The sequence below is a fragment of the Stomoxys calcitrans genome, chromosome 5 (assembly GCF_963082655.1).
Source record: "Stomoxys calcitrans chromosome 5, idStoCalc2.1, whole genome shotgun sequence".
NCBI classification, from domain to species: domain Eukaryota; kingdom Metazoa; phylum Arthropoda; class Insecta; order Diptera; family Muscidae; genus Stomoxys; species Stomoxys calcitrans.
The window spans coordinates 147,590,775-147,607,559 of NC_081556.1; the positions used below are offsets into that span (position 1 = coordinate 147,590,775).

The following is a 16,785-nucleotide window of genomic DNA, read 5'->3' on the forward strand; positions in this document are numbered from 1 at the left end:
ATTTACGGCATTTGCCACTCAAGGTAAGTAGATTTTTGTTGTTGTGCTAATGACGTTACCTCTTAATTGTACCATTTTATGAACCTATCGGGGTAGATTTCTTTGTGAGCATTGGAGACAACAAGAGTACTTCACGTAACAAATTTTAGCCAAATTGGGTAAAAACTAAGGCTTCTAGGAGCTCAAGAAGTCAAATTCGGATTATTTGTGGATTATGAATATTTATGACTCTATCTGGTCGGATTTGACGTGAGTTTTGGAGGGCAATTTCACACATATTAGGTAAAAATTGAGGCTTTTAGGGGCTCAAGAAATCAAATCCAGGAAACGGTTTACATGTGGGGGCTATGTAAATTTATAGACGGATTTGGATCATACTCACAAATCCTTGTACTAAATTTCAACATAATCGCGGGAAAACTGAGGCATCTAGGGACTCAAGAAATTAAATGAAGGGATCGGTTTGTATGGGCGTTAAAAATATCAGTCAAAAACATCAAGAATATATATATTTTATAGGGTCTAAAATCAATATTTGGAGGTGTTATAAATGGAATAAATAGATTAGTATATCCTCCTTACGATGGTGATGGATAAAACAACACAACCCAGCACACCAAATCTTAACAAAAACCCGGCACGGAATAATAGGAGCACCACACAAGCTGGAACTTTGATATGTGTGGTGTTCATTGTTATCACAGAAGCTTGCAGTTAGTGGAATGCTCCAAAAGGAGTAGCTGCAATTGCAGTCGCGGACAATCAGCGGTCTCAAGCGGAGAGTCTCAGTGAGAGGCCGGGCGACAACGGCTCTTTCATAAATACTGAGTGCCTATGATGCTCAATATTACAAGGAGAGTTATTGGTGCCTTTAAATAACCAATGGCCGTCATGTTCCCGCGGCGATCGGTTCTTTCCACCGGAACGATCTTGCTCACCTATAGGAGTTAGACGAGGATCGTCACATATAGACATGTGGTTTCAACAACAACAACAAAATCAGACTAAAATTGCGTCCTGTAAGGGCTTGAGAACCAAATCTGTATTAGTTTTTAAACATAAGAAGTCATAACAGAAGCCATAATATAAAGCTTCAGCCAAATCGGATAAAAGCTACTCCCTTTAGGAGTTAAAGAAATCAAATCGGGAGATCGGTTTATATGGGAGCTATGCACTGATTTGTTCCATTTACATTCGCAGCGGTCGTATATCAGTGACATCAGCATTTGTTTCCAAAATCATTGGCCCAATAAAAACTTATCACCCCACTGAAAATACCAATATACACACCTCTAGACGAGAAGGTGATCGTTCTTATTGATACCTAGAACTAAGCTTAGGACATTGCGTGTATGTAGAATACGTTTTTGTTTGTGTTTTTGTAAACCACACTGCCAGTCGGTTAGAGATGGACCATATTAGGCCAACCTGGTAAATGCAAAATTTATATTTTCCCACATATCAATGAGTTCTGTCCGATTCTTATTTCAGAAGAGCGGCATTTATTATGTGAAACGTTTTGCAAACCCAAGGATTCAGAAATGTTGTCAGCTCTAGGCATAATAACCGCTGGAAAAAACTTTTCTGATGTTTTGGTTTCAAACCTTTGTTAAGTCTTAAAGGCGGACATGAGTCTTCTGAGCTGTGGCCCGGCATTAATCTCCTTCTTATAACTTTGAGCACGGGCTTAAAGCTTCAGCTCCGATTTGTGAGTAACTGCAACTAGCGGCATCGAGTAGATTGACTCTGATAGAGGGCGGATGGCACCGGCTCTTGCTTAAATACTGAGTGCCTATGATACTCTATACGACAAGATGGGTTTTTGTCGTCTTGAAATAACCAATGATATTAACGTTCTTGTGCACCTATGGCGCTCTACGAGGAAGGTTACCTCCAAATACAAATATGTTTTTACAATAACAAAAGAAGAAAAATATTCAAAGAATTAAATTGAAGAACGATGGTTAATCGGCTAATCTTTGCATCACTTCAGCACCGAAACAGATATTTATCCATCATTGGAATCAAGAGAATATATAAGGGGACTGGTGTCTATGCCGGTTATATCCATTTATAGCTATACTTCGAACTTACCTGGCTTGGCACCCATTTTCAGCCTCATTTTTCCAATACAGTCGGGATTGAAGTGAAATTCACAAATTCTTGTGTTGGAATTAATGGAGTCCATTCTTATTCCCAGAATGGAGCACCATTCTTTTTGTTCCCTTTGCCGACATTCGCCATGAGGATAAACATATAAATGTTTAAAGCCCAGGCAACCCATAACACATTTCTTCGACATTTTAAAATATAAAAAGATGCACAAGAACACAATATACGCACAAAAACTTATGGGAAATGGGAATTTGTTAGATTTTGAATAAACAGAAATCGTCGATTGCCTTTTCGTGTTAACCACCCATTATCTTGGTAGAATTAAGAAGGTAAAGTCACAAGCCCAACAACAACGTTCAACGTTAAATGGTAACAACGAAAATGTGAAAAAAGAAAAAAAAAAAATCAACTCCGAAATTCGAAAATTCCATCAGCCGGGTTAATGACTTTACTTTGGACAAATTTGTCTAGCCCATCATCATGGTTGAATTAAGAAAGTGAAGTCACTTTCCCAACAACAACGAAATCAATGATACAACCCCGTGGGCATGGCGCCGCAAAGTTCCATTATGCTGTCAAATTTCTGGACACATCCTAATTGACTTTCTAGTTTTTATTTGCATTACCATGTGTAACAGCCACAATTTAAAAAGATTTAGAGCTTTGCCAGCGCGAGCTGTTTAACAAAATTTAAATTTAAATTTAAACTTTTAAGAAATTTTAATTTTTTGTTGCTGGAAATTTTTACATTCTATAACTTATTTTTCATTTAAATTGTTTCCTTCAGTTTTAAAAATAATTCGTTAGGTTTTAAGTTGATAAGTATCTGTGAGTGGATTAAAATGTGATTAATTTTTTTAATCCTATTAGGGTGTTGCCCAGAAGGTCGTTGGTTGATTAATAAAAATGAAATAAATAAAGTGAAAGTTATAAATAAAAACAATAAAAATGAGAAAAAATTTTAAAATCCAAACAAATCATACGTCAACATTCTAGTGGGATTTGGATACAGCTCTGATATTAGAAAATTCCATTAGCTGGGCAAGTGATATACCCTTCATTGGTGAACACTTCCTATTATGCTTGTCTTCTTCTTCTTGCTTAACTCGATGCCTACGTTACGTTACGTTTCTCTAATTAGCGAGAGGCGGCGATTCACAGCTGATTTTGTTTATGCCAAAAAGAGCAGCATTGGTTAGTGGTAGTGGCGGCTTTTTTGGAGCTTGGAAAATCCTGGTTTTTAAGCAATTAAATTATGGCAAATTCAGCAAAAAATGTAATGTAAGTGTAAATCTACATCGGAGAATCTAATCGTCTTTAGTTTGCGAAGGATATAAAATTTGAAAAGTAAAAATCTGACGGAACGAGGCTTTGCCGAAAAACATGTTGAAAAAAACAAAAATAAATACCAGGAATGACTTAAATCATTCAATTATTCCTGCCAAAGTTTTGCTATGCACCCGAAGGAGTCCTTCATCCGCAAGGCCTGCCTCAGTGTACAACATTTTGCTACAACAGCAGCAACATTTTTTATCATTCTCAAAGCGAACGATTTTATGCACCGCAACAATCCGGTTCACTTCACTTCCAAAGATCTCCACCACATTTCGTTCCTGGATCACACTACATCAACAGCATAAAATTTTTCCAATAAATGGACGTTCAATTTGTTGGTATGAGTTTTCGATCTGATTGAGTGTCCACATATCTGCATGTGGAGTTAGCAATCCTCCTAGACGAACAAGGTCGTTTCGCCCCATGGGACCGATCGCTGCAAAAACGTGATAGCCTTGCGATATTTAAATGCGATAATTTTTCTTCTTCTCATATCGAGTATCAGAGGCACTCAGTATCTAAATAAGAGCCAATGTCGGCTGGCTTCTCTTTGAGACTCTCCACTTGAGACCGCTGATTGTCTGCGACTGTAATTTCAGCTACTCCGTAAACTCTGCACCGAGGCAGAGGCACTCAGTATCTAAATAAGAGCCAATGTCGGCTGGCTTCTCTTTGAGACTCTCCACTTGAGACCGCTGATTGTCTGCGACTGTAATTTCAGCTACTCCGTAAACCGTGTACGCACCTTCTTCTGAGGTTTCCATGATAACGTTAAACATCACACAAATCGTATCTCAAAGATTTATTCTATGAAATGCTCATAGTTGTTCCGGGCCGTGATGAATTAGATGTAGTTATTCTCAATGCAATAAATTGTTCTGTTTGTACTTTGCATAACAGCTGGTCTTAAGATAAGTGAATCCTAGAATCATTTTTCTTGAATTCTTTAACCTTTAATCCATCAGCTGTCTCGTACCAGCAGATTGTTGTCCATGTTCCTATGTAGGTTTCTTGCATAAAGTTTGCCCCCAAACAGCTTCAGAGGCTAATATTTAGGCCTCTGACGATGAACGCCTCAATTTAGCGTTGTTTTAACCTACACTAATGCAAGAGGTCCCTCATTGATCATAAATAGCATTCATTATTATGTGAAAAGTCTCTCTGTTTTAGTTTATCGTCAAATGCCAAAAATTTGACGCTGTTGTTTAGGGACTACGTTTAGCTGTGGATTAGGAAATTGAGGAATCTCGTATATATTCCGCACATAACATATTCCGGTTTGGCTTGAATTACCAAAGATTGTGTTTATTATGTTCGTTGCTTACAAACACCAAAATTTCTTTGCATGTTATTTTGCAGAACCGACTGGAAACGTTTGTGGCAATTGGTTTCTGGCATACACTATGAGACACCTGAGAATACAGTGCTAGAAGAGCTTACAAATGTTCGTCAAGAATTGCGTGATGGTCTGCTGCAGTTTAAAACGTTCAATGATTCAAAAACCAATTTGGAAAAATTGCTGGCTGAAAAGAAACAGGAGAAGCTTTTGCCATTTACTCTCAGACTGCAAGAATTGCTGGTGAGTACGAGTTAATTGCAATTTATGACGCCCCATTAATCAATTTTTCTTTTCGCCTCCCAGGATCTGGAATCTGTACAGTGCTGGGAAATTCTATGTTTTTATTTGGCCAATGAATATCGTGGCTCTGCCAGTTCACTAACCAATCTCATCTCAACGGAAAACAATATGACCCAATTATTGGATGATATTTGGGGCTACTATACCCTAGAACGCATGATTGTTTTGAAAATAGTCAAGAATTTGCTAATATTCTATAGAGTTCCCAATCATCCATATCACAATGAATACAAGGAAATCGTGAATAAAATAGGCATGGACAAATTAAGAGAGTCCTATATCAAACAATTGGAGCATTTGGTCAATGAAGTGCCTCCACAGAAATTAACCAACCGAGAGTTTTTCAACTATCAAGCAAAATTAATTAATTGGTCAGAACGCAATGCTCGTGAAATAATCGAAGTATCGCATATAATTTTACTTTTGTGCGATCACAAGCATTTTAGTATTGGCGAAATAAAATCCCTGTTCAATTGCTTTAAACAGCATTCCTTTGGCAGGCAGCAGACCTATTTGAGTTCAGCCAATGGTTTACACTCTGAGTTACTTATGCGTTTGGCCTATGTGGAATTGGCAATTTTTCTTAAATGTTTGGATTTGAAAATGGATCAATCATCCAAAGAATTGGCAAAGGAAATTTCTAAAGCCTTAGATAAGGACGTTACAAGCATGTGTCATCATCCGGAGAATGGTCCCATGTTGCTGACATGGATGCTACTACAAATCCAGTATACAGATGCAGCAGAAAATGAAGAGCAGCTTTTGCGTTGTCGAAAAATGGGCAAAAGAGCAGTGGATTTGAACTGTTTTAAATTCATGCATGATTTGATATCAAATCAAATGTTTAAAGTAAGTTGGACTATATTTTAAAAGAAATTGAATTGCGAGGTTTCTAACTAACAATACGTAAGCCTTGTAAGTCGGGGCTTACTACTGTGACGAGTGTTTTTCTCCATAAAATAACTTTTTGATTTTTAATACAGGATGATTCCATGGTATCAAGAATAGTGCGAAAGACCATATACACATTGTTGACATATCTGTGTGACTATTTCGATGGTGATGGTTCTTGTGGCCAACATCCGCATATATATGAACTTTTGTGTGAGTTGCTTAGTTGGCCTACATTAGCTAAGGAATTTTGCAGCCATGAAGGTAAGAAAAAAAAAAAAAAACACAAAAATCCAATCATTATATTGCTAAACATTTTGTTCTCCTACAGAGGGTGGTGTGCGTTCCTTATACGACAGTCTACTGGAAATGTTTCCTTTAGACTTTGCCCATTTATCCATGATTGCGGCAGCCTTAACCAAAGCAGGAATGGGAAGTTATGTAAGAAAATATCTTACTTTCAACTTGCATGAGAAATAGTACTCAATTTTGTTTTTCAGGTCAAACAAAACCTGGAAGCCCTACCCATACTCACCGATCTGCATGATGAAAACAAATTCCAATTGAAATCCTTGGGTGGCGATGAGTATGTTTTAAGTCATGTGGTCAAACCATTTCCACGCATAGATTTCTACATTCCCGAAGGCACTTTGGCCACCGTTCTGGAGCGCAGAGAAGGCTGTTGTGTACACTTTCGAGTGCAGGTTAATTATTTTGATGTGTTGCATCATGAAATCAATTCTTTGTTGACAGAAACCATGCACTACCATGGCGACTACGAGAATAGTGAACGTGTTCGTAGAGTCAATGAGGGCCTCAAATATTTGAATGCTGCCCTGAAGAAAACCAAGTCATTGCAGGGCATTAGCGTGGAAATGGTTCATCCAACAGAAATGTGCATTGATTTGTTGAACAAATTTAAAGCTGTTCAAAAACCCCCTGTTCAACTCATGGCCAATTGTTTGAATGTATGCACCGCTTTGCTGCCCTTGGCCGATGCCGAAATTTTCATCAGAGTTATTAATTTATCCATTTTGCCTGTCATTAGCAATGACTCGTTGGGTGACTATAAGAAATATGCCCATGGTGCTTGTTTTGATTCTTTGCTGGTGGGTTTCTATTTGGTGGATGTCGAAAAGAAGAGAGAAAGCTTTGAGTTCCTGCAAGCGTATCTGGGGTTTCTTAGAACCTATACCAAATTGCAAAGACGCAAATATTTTCAAGTGGAGATACCGGGTTTGATATTTTTATTGCGCGATGTCTTTCCCCATTTGCATGTGTGGCGTTTCAAGTCTCAACTGGAGAAGTATACCATATACGCCGAGATAATGGGCTTCATATGTGACATTTTGGATGAGTTCACCACCCAGGAAAAGGATACCAAGGTGCCCAAAGCGCAGATATTGTTGCGTGACATTTGCGTCTATTCAATGCTTAACATGGAGAATGGCATGATTCTGTTGCGTTTTGTGGCTTTGGGCAATGCCTATTTGCAGCATTGCATGGAAATGGAATCGAATTGGATGTTGCAACAAACCCATGGCCTTGTTTTATTGGTAAGGCTTTCGATGCGTATTCTCATGCAAGTTCTGAAGCTGAAAAGTACCATCTTTGAGTCTTCAGAATTATCCTCACTGGAGGCTATGATTTACACACAACCCAAGCAGAGGGATACTCTGCGCATTATACCAGTGGTGACTCGTTATATGAGCAATATATTTGACAGATGGTTGCCCATACTCTCTTGCCGTCTACTCAAAAGAATTTCCTTGGAATTCAATATGTCTTTGTTGGCTTGTCTGGACATGGAACCCGATCAGATACGCATGACATTTTTACAAAAGTTGCCCGATGAGCTGGAAAGTGATTCCATAAAAATTGCCATATTAGAATTGGTGGAATCATGCATTGAAAAACAACCAGGCGTAACGGAAGCCTTCTTCAAGGTGAACTACAACAAGGAAAAGCGAATTTTTGGCAAAGAAAATGACACCCAAATATCCGATAGCATTGTCACCTTTATGGAAGACTACTTGGATGCCGTTAGCAAGGATCCCCAAATAGTGGAGCAAATGCTGCCCAGCAAAGTCATGAATTTATATCACATGTTATGGAAGCAAAACATGCAGCTGCTGGTCGATGCTCTGGTACAAAAATCCGATTTTTGGGACAAACTGTGCCAGCCCTTGTTTGGGGAATACAAAAAGAATGTCAAAGCCTATACACAGCTATTGAACATAATGGGTTTGGAAATATTCGCCAACCACCATAAGCCCAATAGTGGCCTAAAAAAGGTGGTGGCCAAACTTTTCGAAGAGAAATATTTTGAAAAGTGGATTGATTTTGTCTTTGATTTACCCAAAACAGCAGTCGATAAGCCTCACGAATTCAATCCCGAAGAAATGCCCGAGTGGCTGTGCAGATTGCAAGCTTTTAAAAGTTTCATTTTGATATTGTTGAAGAAACAGCCCAGCTTCACCGAAATACCGCGCAAACAGTTCAAAGTGTTGGCCCAAAAATGTTTAAACATCTTGGTGGAGCGTGCTGACTTTGTGGAAGATCTGCGACCTTTGATCATTTTATCCGAACTGTATTTGTTTATTATTTTGAGTTTCAAACATGCCTACACCGACTCCACCGAGCAGCATAGGCATACGTTGAAGCAGTTGAATAGCCTGTTGGCCAAAGTGGCTTCCTGCTATACGGATTTGCATGTACGGGCGAAAGAGGCCTGCCTATCATTGGCCATCAAATGTGCCGATTTGTTGTCCGAGGAATTGACCGAAGATTCTTCGCTCTCCATGATGTTTCTGCACTCGGTGGTCAGCATCATATGCTCGGAATTAAACAATCTGGAGAATTGTGTACGTGTGGAGGCCCAGTGTAAAAAGGCCAATGAGGAGGTGAAAAATGTTTCTTCGAATTCTCTGATACTGTGTTTGAATCTACTTAAGACTGTAGCAGCCATTTTTCACAATGATGGCTTTGGCAATTGGGATTTGCCCTTTATAACGAACAAAGTATTTCAGAGGCTCTTAAGTTGTACGGGAGCCATTATGCAATTGCATAGCAAACAACAGTTGTCTGTGGAGTTACTGGATGTTTTGATTGTCTTTGCCAAAGGCAACTGTTCGGCAGAGTTTTTACACTGTGATGTGGGAGATTATTTGTGGTTAAAATTATTGCCCCCCAAAGAGCTGTTGGAGGTAAACTACTCACTGCAACCCAAGGATACCGACTGGACTGTACAAAAATGGTGGCCTATTTATGCTAGAGGCATTGAATTGGTCAACATACTTTTTCAAAAGCACACCTATCATTTTCTCAAGGAAACTTTGCAGTTTGTGGGCATACATGAGGAATATCTGGTCGATTCATTGTTGTTGAGTAAACAGTCGCTGGAGCCTTCGGCTATGCGTCTTATCAAAAGTTGTGCTACCCTACTGTCAAGTCTGGTGATGTTTGAGAAACAATGGCGTTTGGAGCATTCACAGTCTTTGTTCAACTTGATGGTAAGTTTTGATTTTCTCTTTGGGTTGTAAGGACAGTTTTGTTCATCTTTGCTTTGCCTAATAGCGTTCCGTACAAATACTCTTGAGCCATGCCATAGCAATGTTCCATCAACCCAAGAATTTGAAAATTCTTATAGCCGGACGTCGCTCACAATTGGAGATTATAAGGGATTCTGAGAGTGCTGGCTTGGTGGATGAGGCCATTACAGCTTTCAATGAGTAAGTGTAACACAATCCAAAAATGTTAAAACATTTTAAGCCGTTGTAGTTGTTGTTATAGTAACCACATATTTGCATGTGGGGTTAGCGTTCCTCGTCAAGCTCACATGGGTCAGCTGCGGTAAAGTGTAGTGTTGGTGTCCATTGGTTATTTTAAGAAGCGAATAACTCGCCTTGTTATGTCGAGTATCATATTCACTCAGTATTCAAGCAAGAGATGGTGCCGACCGGATTTTCACACTGAGAATCCCGCTCGATACCCCTCACTGTCCGCAACTGCAGTTGCTGCTTCTCAGCTAAACCTGCCGTGATAACGATCAACACCATACAGCTCGGAGCATAAAATTTCAACCTGTGTGGTGCACATTGTTATCCCGGGCCGGAAACTTTAGGCCGTCCAAACGGATGGCTTTTATGAATGGCATTTAAGACTGGTCTCGCCATCCAAGGAATGGTCTGTCAACAAGTGTGTTCCACAAATCTTTACTGGAAGTCGTTCGTGTACTTTATTTGCCGGCAGAAGAGAGCGGGAGAATGCGTGAGAGCGAGCAAAATTTTAAGATTATGGTAACTGAGAGCTTGCAAATTTTTACTGGAATTTCTAAACAGAAATTTGCGGTATTTAACAGATGTTGAAAATCATCTGTTCAATTAAATACCAAAAGAGCGTAAAGGCTGTTCTTACTCTCCTGCAAATTTTTACTGGAAATATACGTGAACAGACCTGATGATGTGATATCAGTAATCTGTTGTTGTGGCCATATTTTCCCCCGTCAAGCTCTTGTGGGCGAGCAAACTCATTCCAGTCCAAAGGACCGATTGCCGCGGGCTATTTAAATGCGTCAATAACCCGTCTTGACATATCGAGCAACAAGGCACTCAGTAATATTCAAGAGCCGGTGCCGCCCAGCCTCTCACAGAAACTCTCCGCTCGATACCGATGATTGTCCGCGGCTGCAATTGCAGATACTTTGTTTTGAACATTCCATTATCAGCAACCTGTCGACGAACTCGGTAGCTCGCAGCTACGCTTCTCGTGATAACAAGAAAAAATTCATGCAGACACGGTAGCAGATGCGATAAATGGCTGCCGGGTGAATGTAGTCCTTGGAGAACGACCGCCTCCCATTGCACCTGAAGAAATTGACCTCTCCCGGCAAACCAGAGTAATTCTGTCTCAATTGCGTTCCGGCAGATGCAGTCGCCTCAACGCCTACAGAGCAAGGATTGATGCCGACGTGCAAGATGTATGTCCCGATTGTAACCAGTGACCGCACGATTCACGTGACCTGTTTAACTGCCCAGCCAGACCGACTCGACTCAGACCCAAATCCCTGTGGACGCACGCCATCTTAGTCGCAGAGTTCCTGGGTCTTGACACTCAACAGAATCAAGCAGACGAAAGATAGAACACAACAAACTGCTACAACAACAACAACAGATCGGAGCTCAAAGTTCCAGCCTGTGTGGTGCCCATAGTTATCCTGTGGGGTGTTCATAGTTATCCCGGGCCGGGTATTGTCTCTTATATCTCAGTTAAGATGATTATTTAAAAAATCGCATGTAAGACAAAGAATGCACAATCCCATGGCAGCCGGTTGTAAGTACCGGATTGACCCGATGGAATCATTCATCGGCAAGGGCTGCCGCCACTGCTACAACAACAACAACCAAGAATGTATCCCATTCCTAAGGCTAGTTTTAATTCTACCAATAGCGTTAATTTCTTTTTTTTCATTTCAGTCTAACCGAAATTATTATATTATGTGTGAAATGCCTGCAAGCCTTTAGTCCCAATTTGGTGGATTTGATTTGTGAACCTGAATTTTCAGTGTTCAAATGGGAACCCATATTTGAGATATGTTTTGGAGCTCCTAAATTAAGTGAAAATGCGGTACATCTAACATTTGGCACCGTTCTCAGCATCGTGGGTGTCTATACGAAGGTCTTAAACTTGGTAAGTAATGGTAATGGATTAAAAGCGTAACAAAGAAAAGATTAAACAGCAAAACAGACAATCATTACGTCAATAGAGCAGGTTGTAGGTGAAAACTCCAGCGGGTCAATTCAATGCATCTAACTGAATGCCATGTTTCTCACATATCAGTGAGTGCTGTCCAATCCCATGGCAGCCGGTTGTATAGATTGATCCGATTGAATCACTCATCGGCAAGGGGTGCTTTATTTCATTTTTAAGTTCAATGATAAGGCTATAGGCGTGTCCGAACGACGTGCCACAGTGCGATAATCCTTTAGGGAAAAGTTTTTACATGGCATACACCACAATGTCGCCAGCATTGTAAATGCAAATTTGGAACAGGGGCAAACTTCTCACATATCAATGAGTGCTGTCCGATTCAAGTTTAAGTTCAATGATAAGGGCTTCCTTTTTATTGCCGAGTCTGAACGGCGTACCGCAGTGCAAGAAGTGGCTGGCTGGCTGCCATACCAAATGGTACAGTACCTTCCAAGTATCGCCAGCATTAGGAGGGGATAACTACCGCTGAAAATTTCATGATGTTCTCGCCAGGGTTCGAACGCAGGCTTTCGGTGTCATAGGCGGACATGCTAGACTCTGCGTTACGGTTGCCAGCGTTAGGAGGGGATAACCGCCACTGAAAATTTTATTTCTGATTTTCTCGCCAGGATTTGAACGTCATAGACGGACATGCGTCATAGACGGACATGCTAACCGCTGTGCTACGGTGGCCTCCGTTATGTTTGCGTGCAGGGATCAAAAAAAAGAAAGCCGCATGCAACATTATTAGCAAGCCTAAGTCATGCTTTCTCAATCATGATTACTCGGTCACAGGGCCTTTGACATCCTATAGCACCAGCCCACGCCTTATTCGCGCTGTCTTCGATCCGTTACTGACCAGCTCCTCAGCCGTTTTGTCCCCAGCCACACCTTCGTGACCTGGAATCCAGCAGAGCCTGACAGTCTTTCCCATGGTTTGAAGAAGCCCTTGGTATCTTCTTACCGATTTCAACCCTACGCGGTCCGGCGCCAGAGCCATCAGCGCCGCCTGACTGTCCACGTATATCGTGACAGTCCGATCGGGCCGCCGCTCCTGCTTCAACATCGTCTTCAGTGCCGTCAGGATAGTAAAGATCACCGGCTAAAAGTCACTGCACTCATCCAGAAGCCTCCAAGATTCCCTGATTCCAAGTTCCAGACTCCATCAGCCTCATGACGATCTTTGTTGCCACACACCCAACATTTCGGTTTAAAGGCATAAGATCGAGATGGGCATTCAGCGCCCCTTTTGGGTCACTTCTCCTTATTCCAGAGATTAGCGCCGCCGCGATACCCTGTACCTTCTCGATCATCCTGCGAAGGACACAGTTGTCCAGAGATTTGTGCCACACTAGACAACGGTGGGTGAGAATTGGCCGTACAACCACCGTAACCATCCAGTGCATCGTCTCCTCCTTGCGGAATTCCTCTGGTCCCAATTTTCTTTATCAACCCCTTTGCCAGTAATGCGTTGATAATTCGAACTTTTAGCATCGTGTCAACCCAATTTAAGAAAATAGAGGGGGCCTTCATTTCCACCAGTGTGAATGTATGGACTCCAGTAATATTAAAAGCCGCTATGTCCAAGAAGGCAGCCAGAGCGAATCGCCCACACCCTAATTCCCCTCGATATAGCCCTACATCATGAAGTGCACTAAATGGTCGAGTCGCTAAATTAATCTCTCTAAAGTCTTCAAAATCAAGGACGAGAGCGTTTAGGCATACTGAGAAGGTGCTGTCGCGGTTGGTCGCAAGCGTCGACGACGTCACACTATCCAAAAATTTTAAATTTGCCCACGAACCGGGTGCACACTTCTCACCAATGAGTGTCTTCCGAGTCAAGTTTAAGTTTAATGATATGGAGCCCCTTTTTACAGCCGATTCCGAAAGTCGTGCCGCAGGGCGACATCTCTTTGTGAATTCTCAAAAATTTGTGCAAATTTGCACAAAATGTTCGGGGAGCGCTAGAGTGCGTGAGAGCGAATAAAATTTTGAGACTTGCAAAATTTTACTGGAGGTTTCTTTCCCATCAGAAATTTGCAGTATCGAACAGCTGTTTTACGAAAATCAGCTGTCTACTTCAAATAAATAACAAAAGAGTGCAAAGTCTCTGATTACTCTCCAGCAAATGCGGAAAAGTACGCAAACAGACCTAATATTTATTCCAAAATTGCATTGCTCTTATTTCATCGAGCGTACATGCATACACATGTCCACATGTCTATAAACAAGTAAAAAGGCGTTAAGTTCGGCCGGGCCGAACTTTGGATACCCACCATCTCGTGTATATATGTAAACCACCTTTCGTCATAATTCGGTGAAAAAAGGATAATTTATGCCCCCATAGCAGCTTTATCGAAATATGGTCCGATTCGGACCGACACGGATATTGAGAGGTATAATACAAGTACAAGTCATTGTTCAATTTTGTAGAACAAAATATTGGTCTTTTTTGCAGCCATATCCAAATATAGGCCGATCTGAACCATATACGACACGGATGTCGAAGGACCTAACATAAGTTATTGTCCCAAATTTCGGCGAAATCGGACAATAAATGCCCCTTTTATGGGTCCAAACCTTAAATTGAGAGATCGTTCTATATGGCTGCTATATCCAAGTCTGGACCGATCTGAGCCAAATTGCAGAAAGTTGTCGAAGGGTCTAACTTAACTCACTGTCCCAAATTTTGGCGACATCGGACAATAAATGCTCCTTTTTTGGGGCCAAAACCTTAATTCGAAAGATCGGTCTATATGGCAGCTATATCCAAATCTAGACCGATCTGGGCCAAATTGAAGAAGGATGTCGAAGGGCCCGACACAACCCACTGTCTTAAATTTCAGCAAAATCGGACAATAAATGTGGCTTTTAGGGACCTAAGACCCTAAATCGGCGAAAAAGTCTATATGGGGACTATATTAAGATATAGTCCGATATAGCTCATCTTCGCACTTAACCGCACTTATGAACAAAAAAAGAATCTGTGCAAAGTTTCAGCTCAATATATCTATTTTTAAAGACTGTAGAGTGATTTCAACAGACAGACGGACGGACATGGCTAGATCGTCTTAGATTTTTACGCTGATCAAGAATACATATACTTGCTAGGTTCGGTGTGTTGCTTCATAGGTATACTTTATAGGTTAGATGTGTTGCAAACGGAATGACAAAATATGAATATACCCCCATCCTTCGGTAGTGGGTGTAAAAAGTACAATGCATATGAAAATACATCCCGATAAGAGAGCCATTCATTCATATTTGACGTATGTAGGTACATAAAGTGTGTTCGTGTACTCAAAAATTTGTGCAAATTTACACAAATTGTAACTGGAAGTCGTTCGCGTACATTATTTGCCAGCTGAAGAGAGTGGGGGTGAGCATGAGAGAATGAACACCAGCTATTGAGTTCAAATAAATAGCCAAAGAAAGTAAAGGTTGTGCTTACTCTCCTGCAAATTTTGACCGGCAATTTTTTACTGGAAAAGTAAGCGGACGGACCTATAATCCTCAACACATCGACCCCTTCACGCAAAAATGATGTAAGCGATATCTTTGGATTTTCGTTTTTTTTATTGTTCTCGATAGAGGATATCGAACTACGCTACCCTTTTCAATGCGCGAATGGAACATATATACCTTTTATTTAAATTGTTTATATATTGACAGACATATTTTTTCTTTTTTATATCTAGCAAAATTACGGTTTCCATGAGGTACCTCTTAATGTACTACCAGAAGCAAGTCGTGGCACTGGAGCTGCATGTTCCAGCCCCAGTTCAAATATCACAAAATCCCCACAGTCACACCATACCTCACAAAGACCATTTTCAAAATCCCTTTCGGTGGCGTCAGTGTCATCAATCAACTGCCCACCCAATGAGTTGTTATCAAATCTAGATGGGGAATTGTGTTTGGTGGCCTTGGAGCATATACTCACATTGGCTGCCTCCCAAAGTTTATTGGCTCTGAAAAATCCCTGTTTACCCACACGAGAGAAACAATTGATAAAAAGGGAAATAAGCAGTGAGCTGTTGTCCTATCATGAGTTTGTGCGTAAAAAGGTGTTGATTGATTTTCGGGAGCACAATAAAATCTGGCATAGACGTAAGCATGGTCAAGTGTTAATGCAAGAAACCGATAATGATCGTGACGATAGAGATTCAAATATGCCTTCGACTAGTGGGGCTGCCGCATCCTCACAACGCACACAAATTCCCGAAGTACAACGTAGGCCACCTTCTTCGGATTTAAGGGTCAATGTGGTTAGGCGTTTACATTTGCAACAACAACAGCACCAGAAAACACCCGGTCCCACGGGTTCGTTCGAAATGTCTCGCATAATCAGTCCCATAGGTGGGGCAAGTAGCAAAACACAACGACAACAACAACAACCACAACCGCCAGCAGCAGCTTCCACACCGACATTGCCAAGACCACCGATGCGCAGACCAGGCCATGGCGAAATGCTCGAGGATGACTACAATAAGCGTGTCCATATGACTGATGATGCTGCCATCATACTAGAGGTTCAAGATGAAGAAGAGGGAATATATTTCCCGCCGGAGGAACCCAAATACAGTGCCCTCTCCTATATACAATTTGTCGAAGAAGACTATTTACATTTTATGTCCAATTTATTTTTTGTTATTTGTCAAAATGATTAATGTTTTGCTTTGAGTTACCAGAAAAAGCTATTCTCCCAATGGGCCTCATGAGAGCTCTTGGCCAAAATTTTTGTGTTAATTATAAAAGTTAATAAAAAATTATTTTTTGATAACAATTTTTCCATGAAAAAAAACAGAAGAACAAATAATTGTCGTATGTTTGCATTGGTGGTCATATGGTTTAGAACGTCAATGACTTAAATGCTTGCCTCAGTGCTTCGACATTCCAAAAAGATTCACCATGGCAAAGAGAAAAATTAAAAATGAGATGGTTGTGGATGCACATATATTGAGATTAAAATTAAAAACAAAAGAACTAAATTTCGTCTACAAATGTTTTAAAATAATTTTCAAGGAAATTTTCTATAAAAACTACATTGTGTCGAA

The 16,785-nt window shown here is 40.7% G+C and overlaps 2 protein-coding genes across 3 annotated transcripts in view; one reads left to right on the plus strand and one right to left on the minus strand.

Moving 5' to 3' along the window:
* Nucleotides 1–16,785, minus strand: part of LOC106085175 (uncharacterized) — a 39,562-nt gene that overhangs the window by 4,438 nt on the left and 18,339 nt on the right. The window contains exon 1 of one of the 2 annotated variants that reach the window (XM_013249271.2): nt 2,095–2,470. The exons of the other annotated variant lie outside the window; for it this stretch is intronic. Coding sequence (XP_013104725.1) covers nt 2,095–2,302 — 208 coding nt within the window. The 5' untranslated portion in view covers nt 2,303–2,470. Of the gene's footprint in view, nt 1–2,094; nt 2,471–16,785 lie in introns of those variants that run through there. 2 annotated transcript variants of the gene reach the window in all.
* On the plus strand, nt 3,290–16,643 carry LOC106085195 (nucleoporin Nup188). The gene is made up of 9 exons (XM_013249303.2): nt 3,290–3,396; nt 4,810–5,029; nt 5,093–5,938; nt 6,073–6,244; nt 6,312–6,421; nt 6,481–9,492; nt 9,557–9,711; nt 11,455–11,668; nt 15,427–16,643. Exons 1-9 carry the CDS (start codon nt 3,371–3,373, stop codon nt 16,396–16,398), a joined length of 5,727 nt encoding a protein of 1,908 aa, XP_013104757.2. The 5' UTR covers nt 3,290–3,370; the 3' UTR covers nt 16,399–16,643.

What these genes read in the sequence shown, in the direction of transcription:
- LOC106085195 (XM_013249303.2), top strand. Translation starts at nt 3,371, where the DNA reads ATGGCAAATTCAGCAAAAAATGTAAT. An exon ending in AATTCAGCAAAAAATGTAAT is followed by an intron (nt 3,397 to 4,809) that starts GTAAGTGTAAAT and finishes GTTATTTTGCAG; the next exon opens with AACCGACTGGAAACGTTTGT. An exon ending in ATACGAAGGTCTTAAACTTG is followed by an intron (nt 11,669 to 15,426) that starts GTAAGTAATGGT and finishes TTTTATATCTAG; the next exon opens with CAAAATTACGGTTTCCATGA.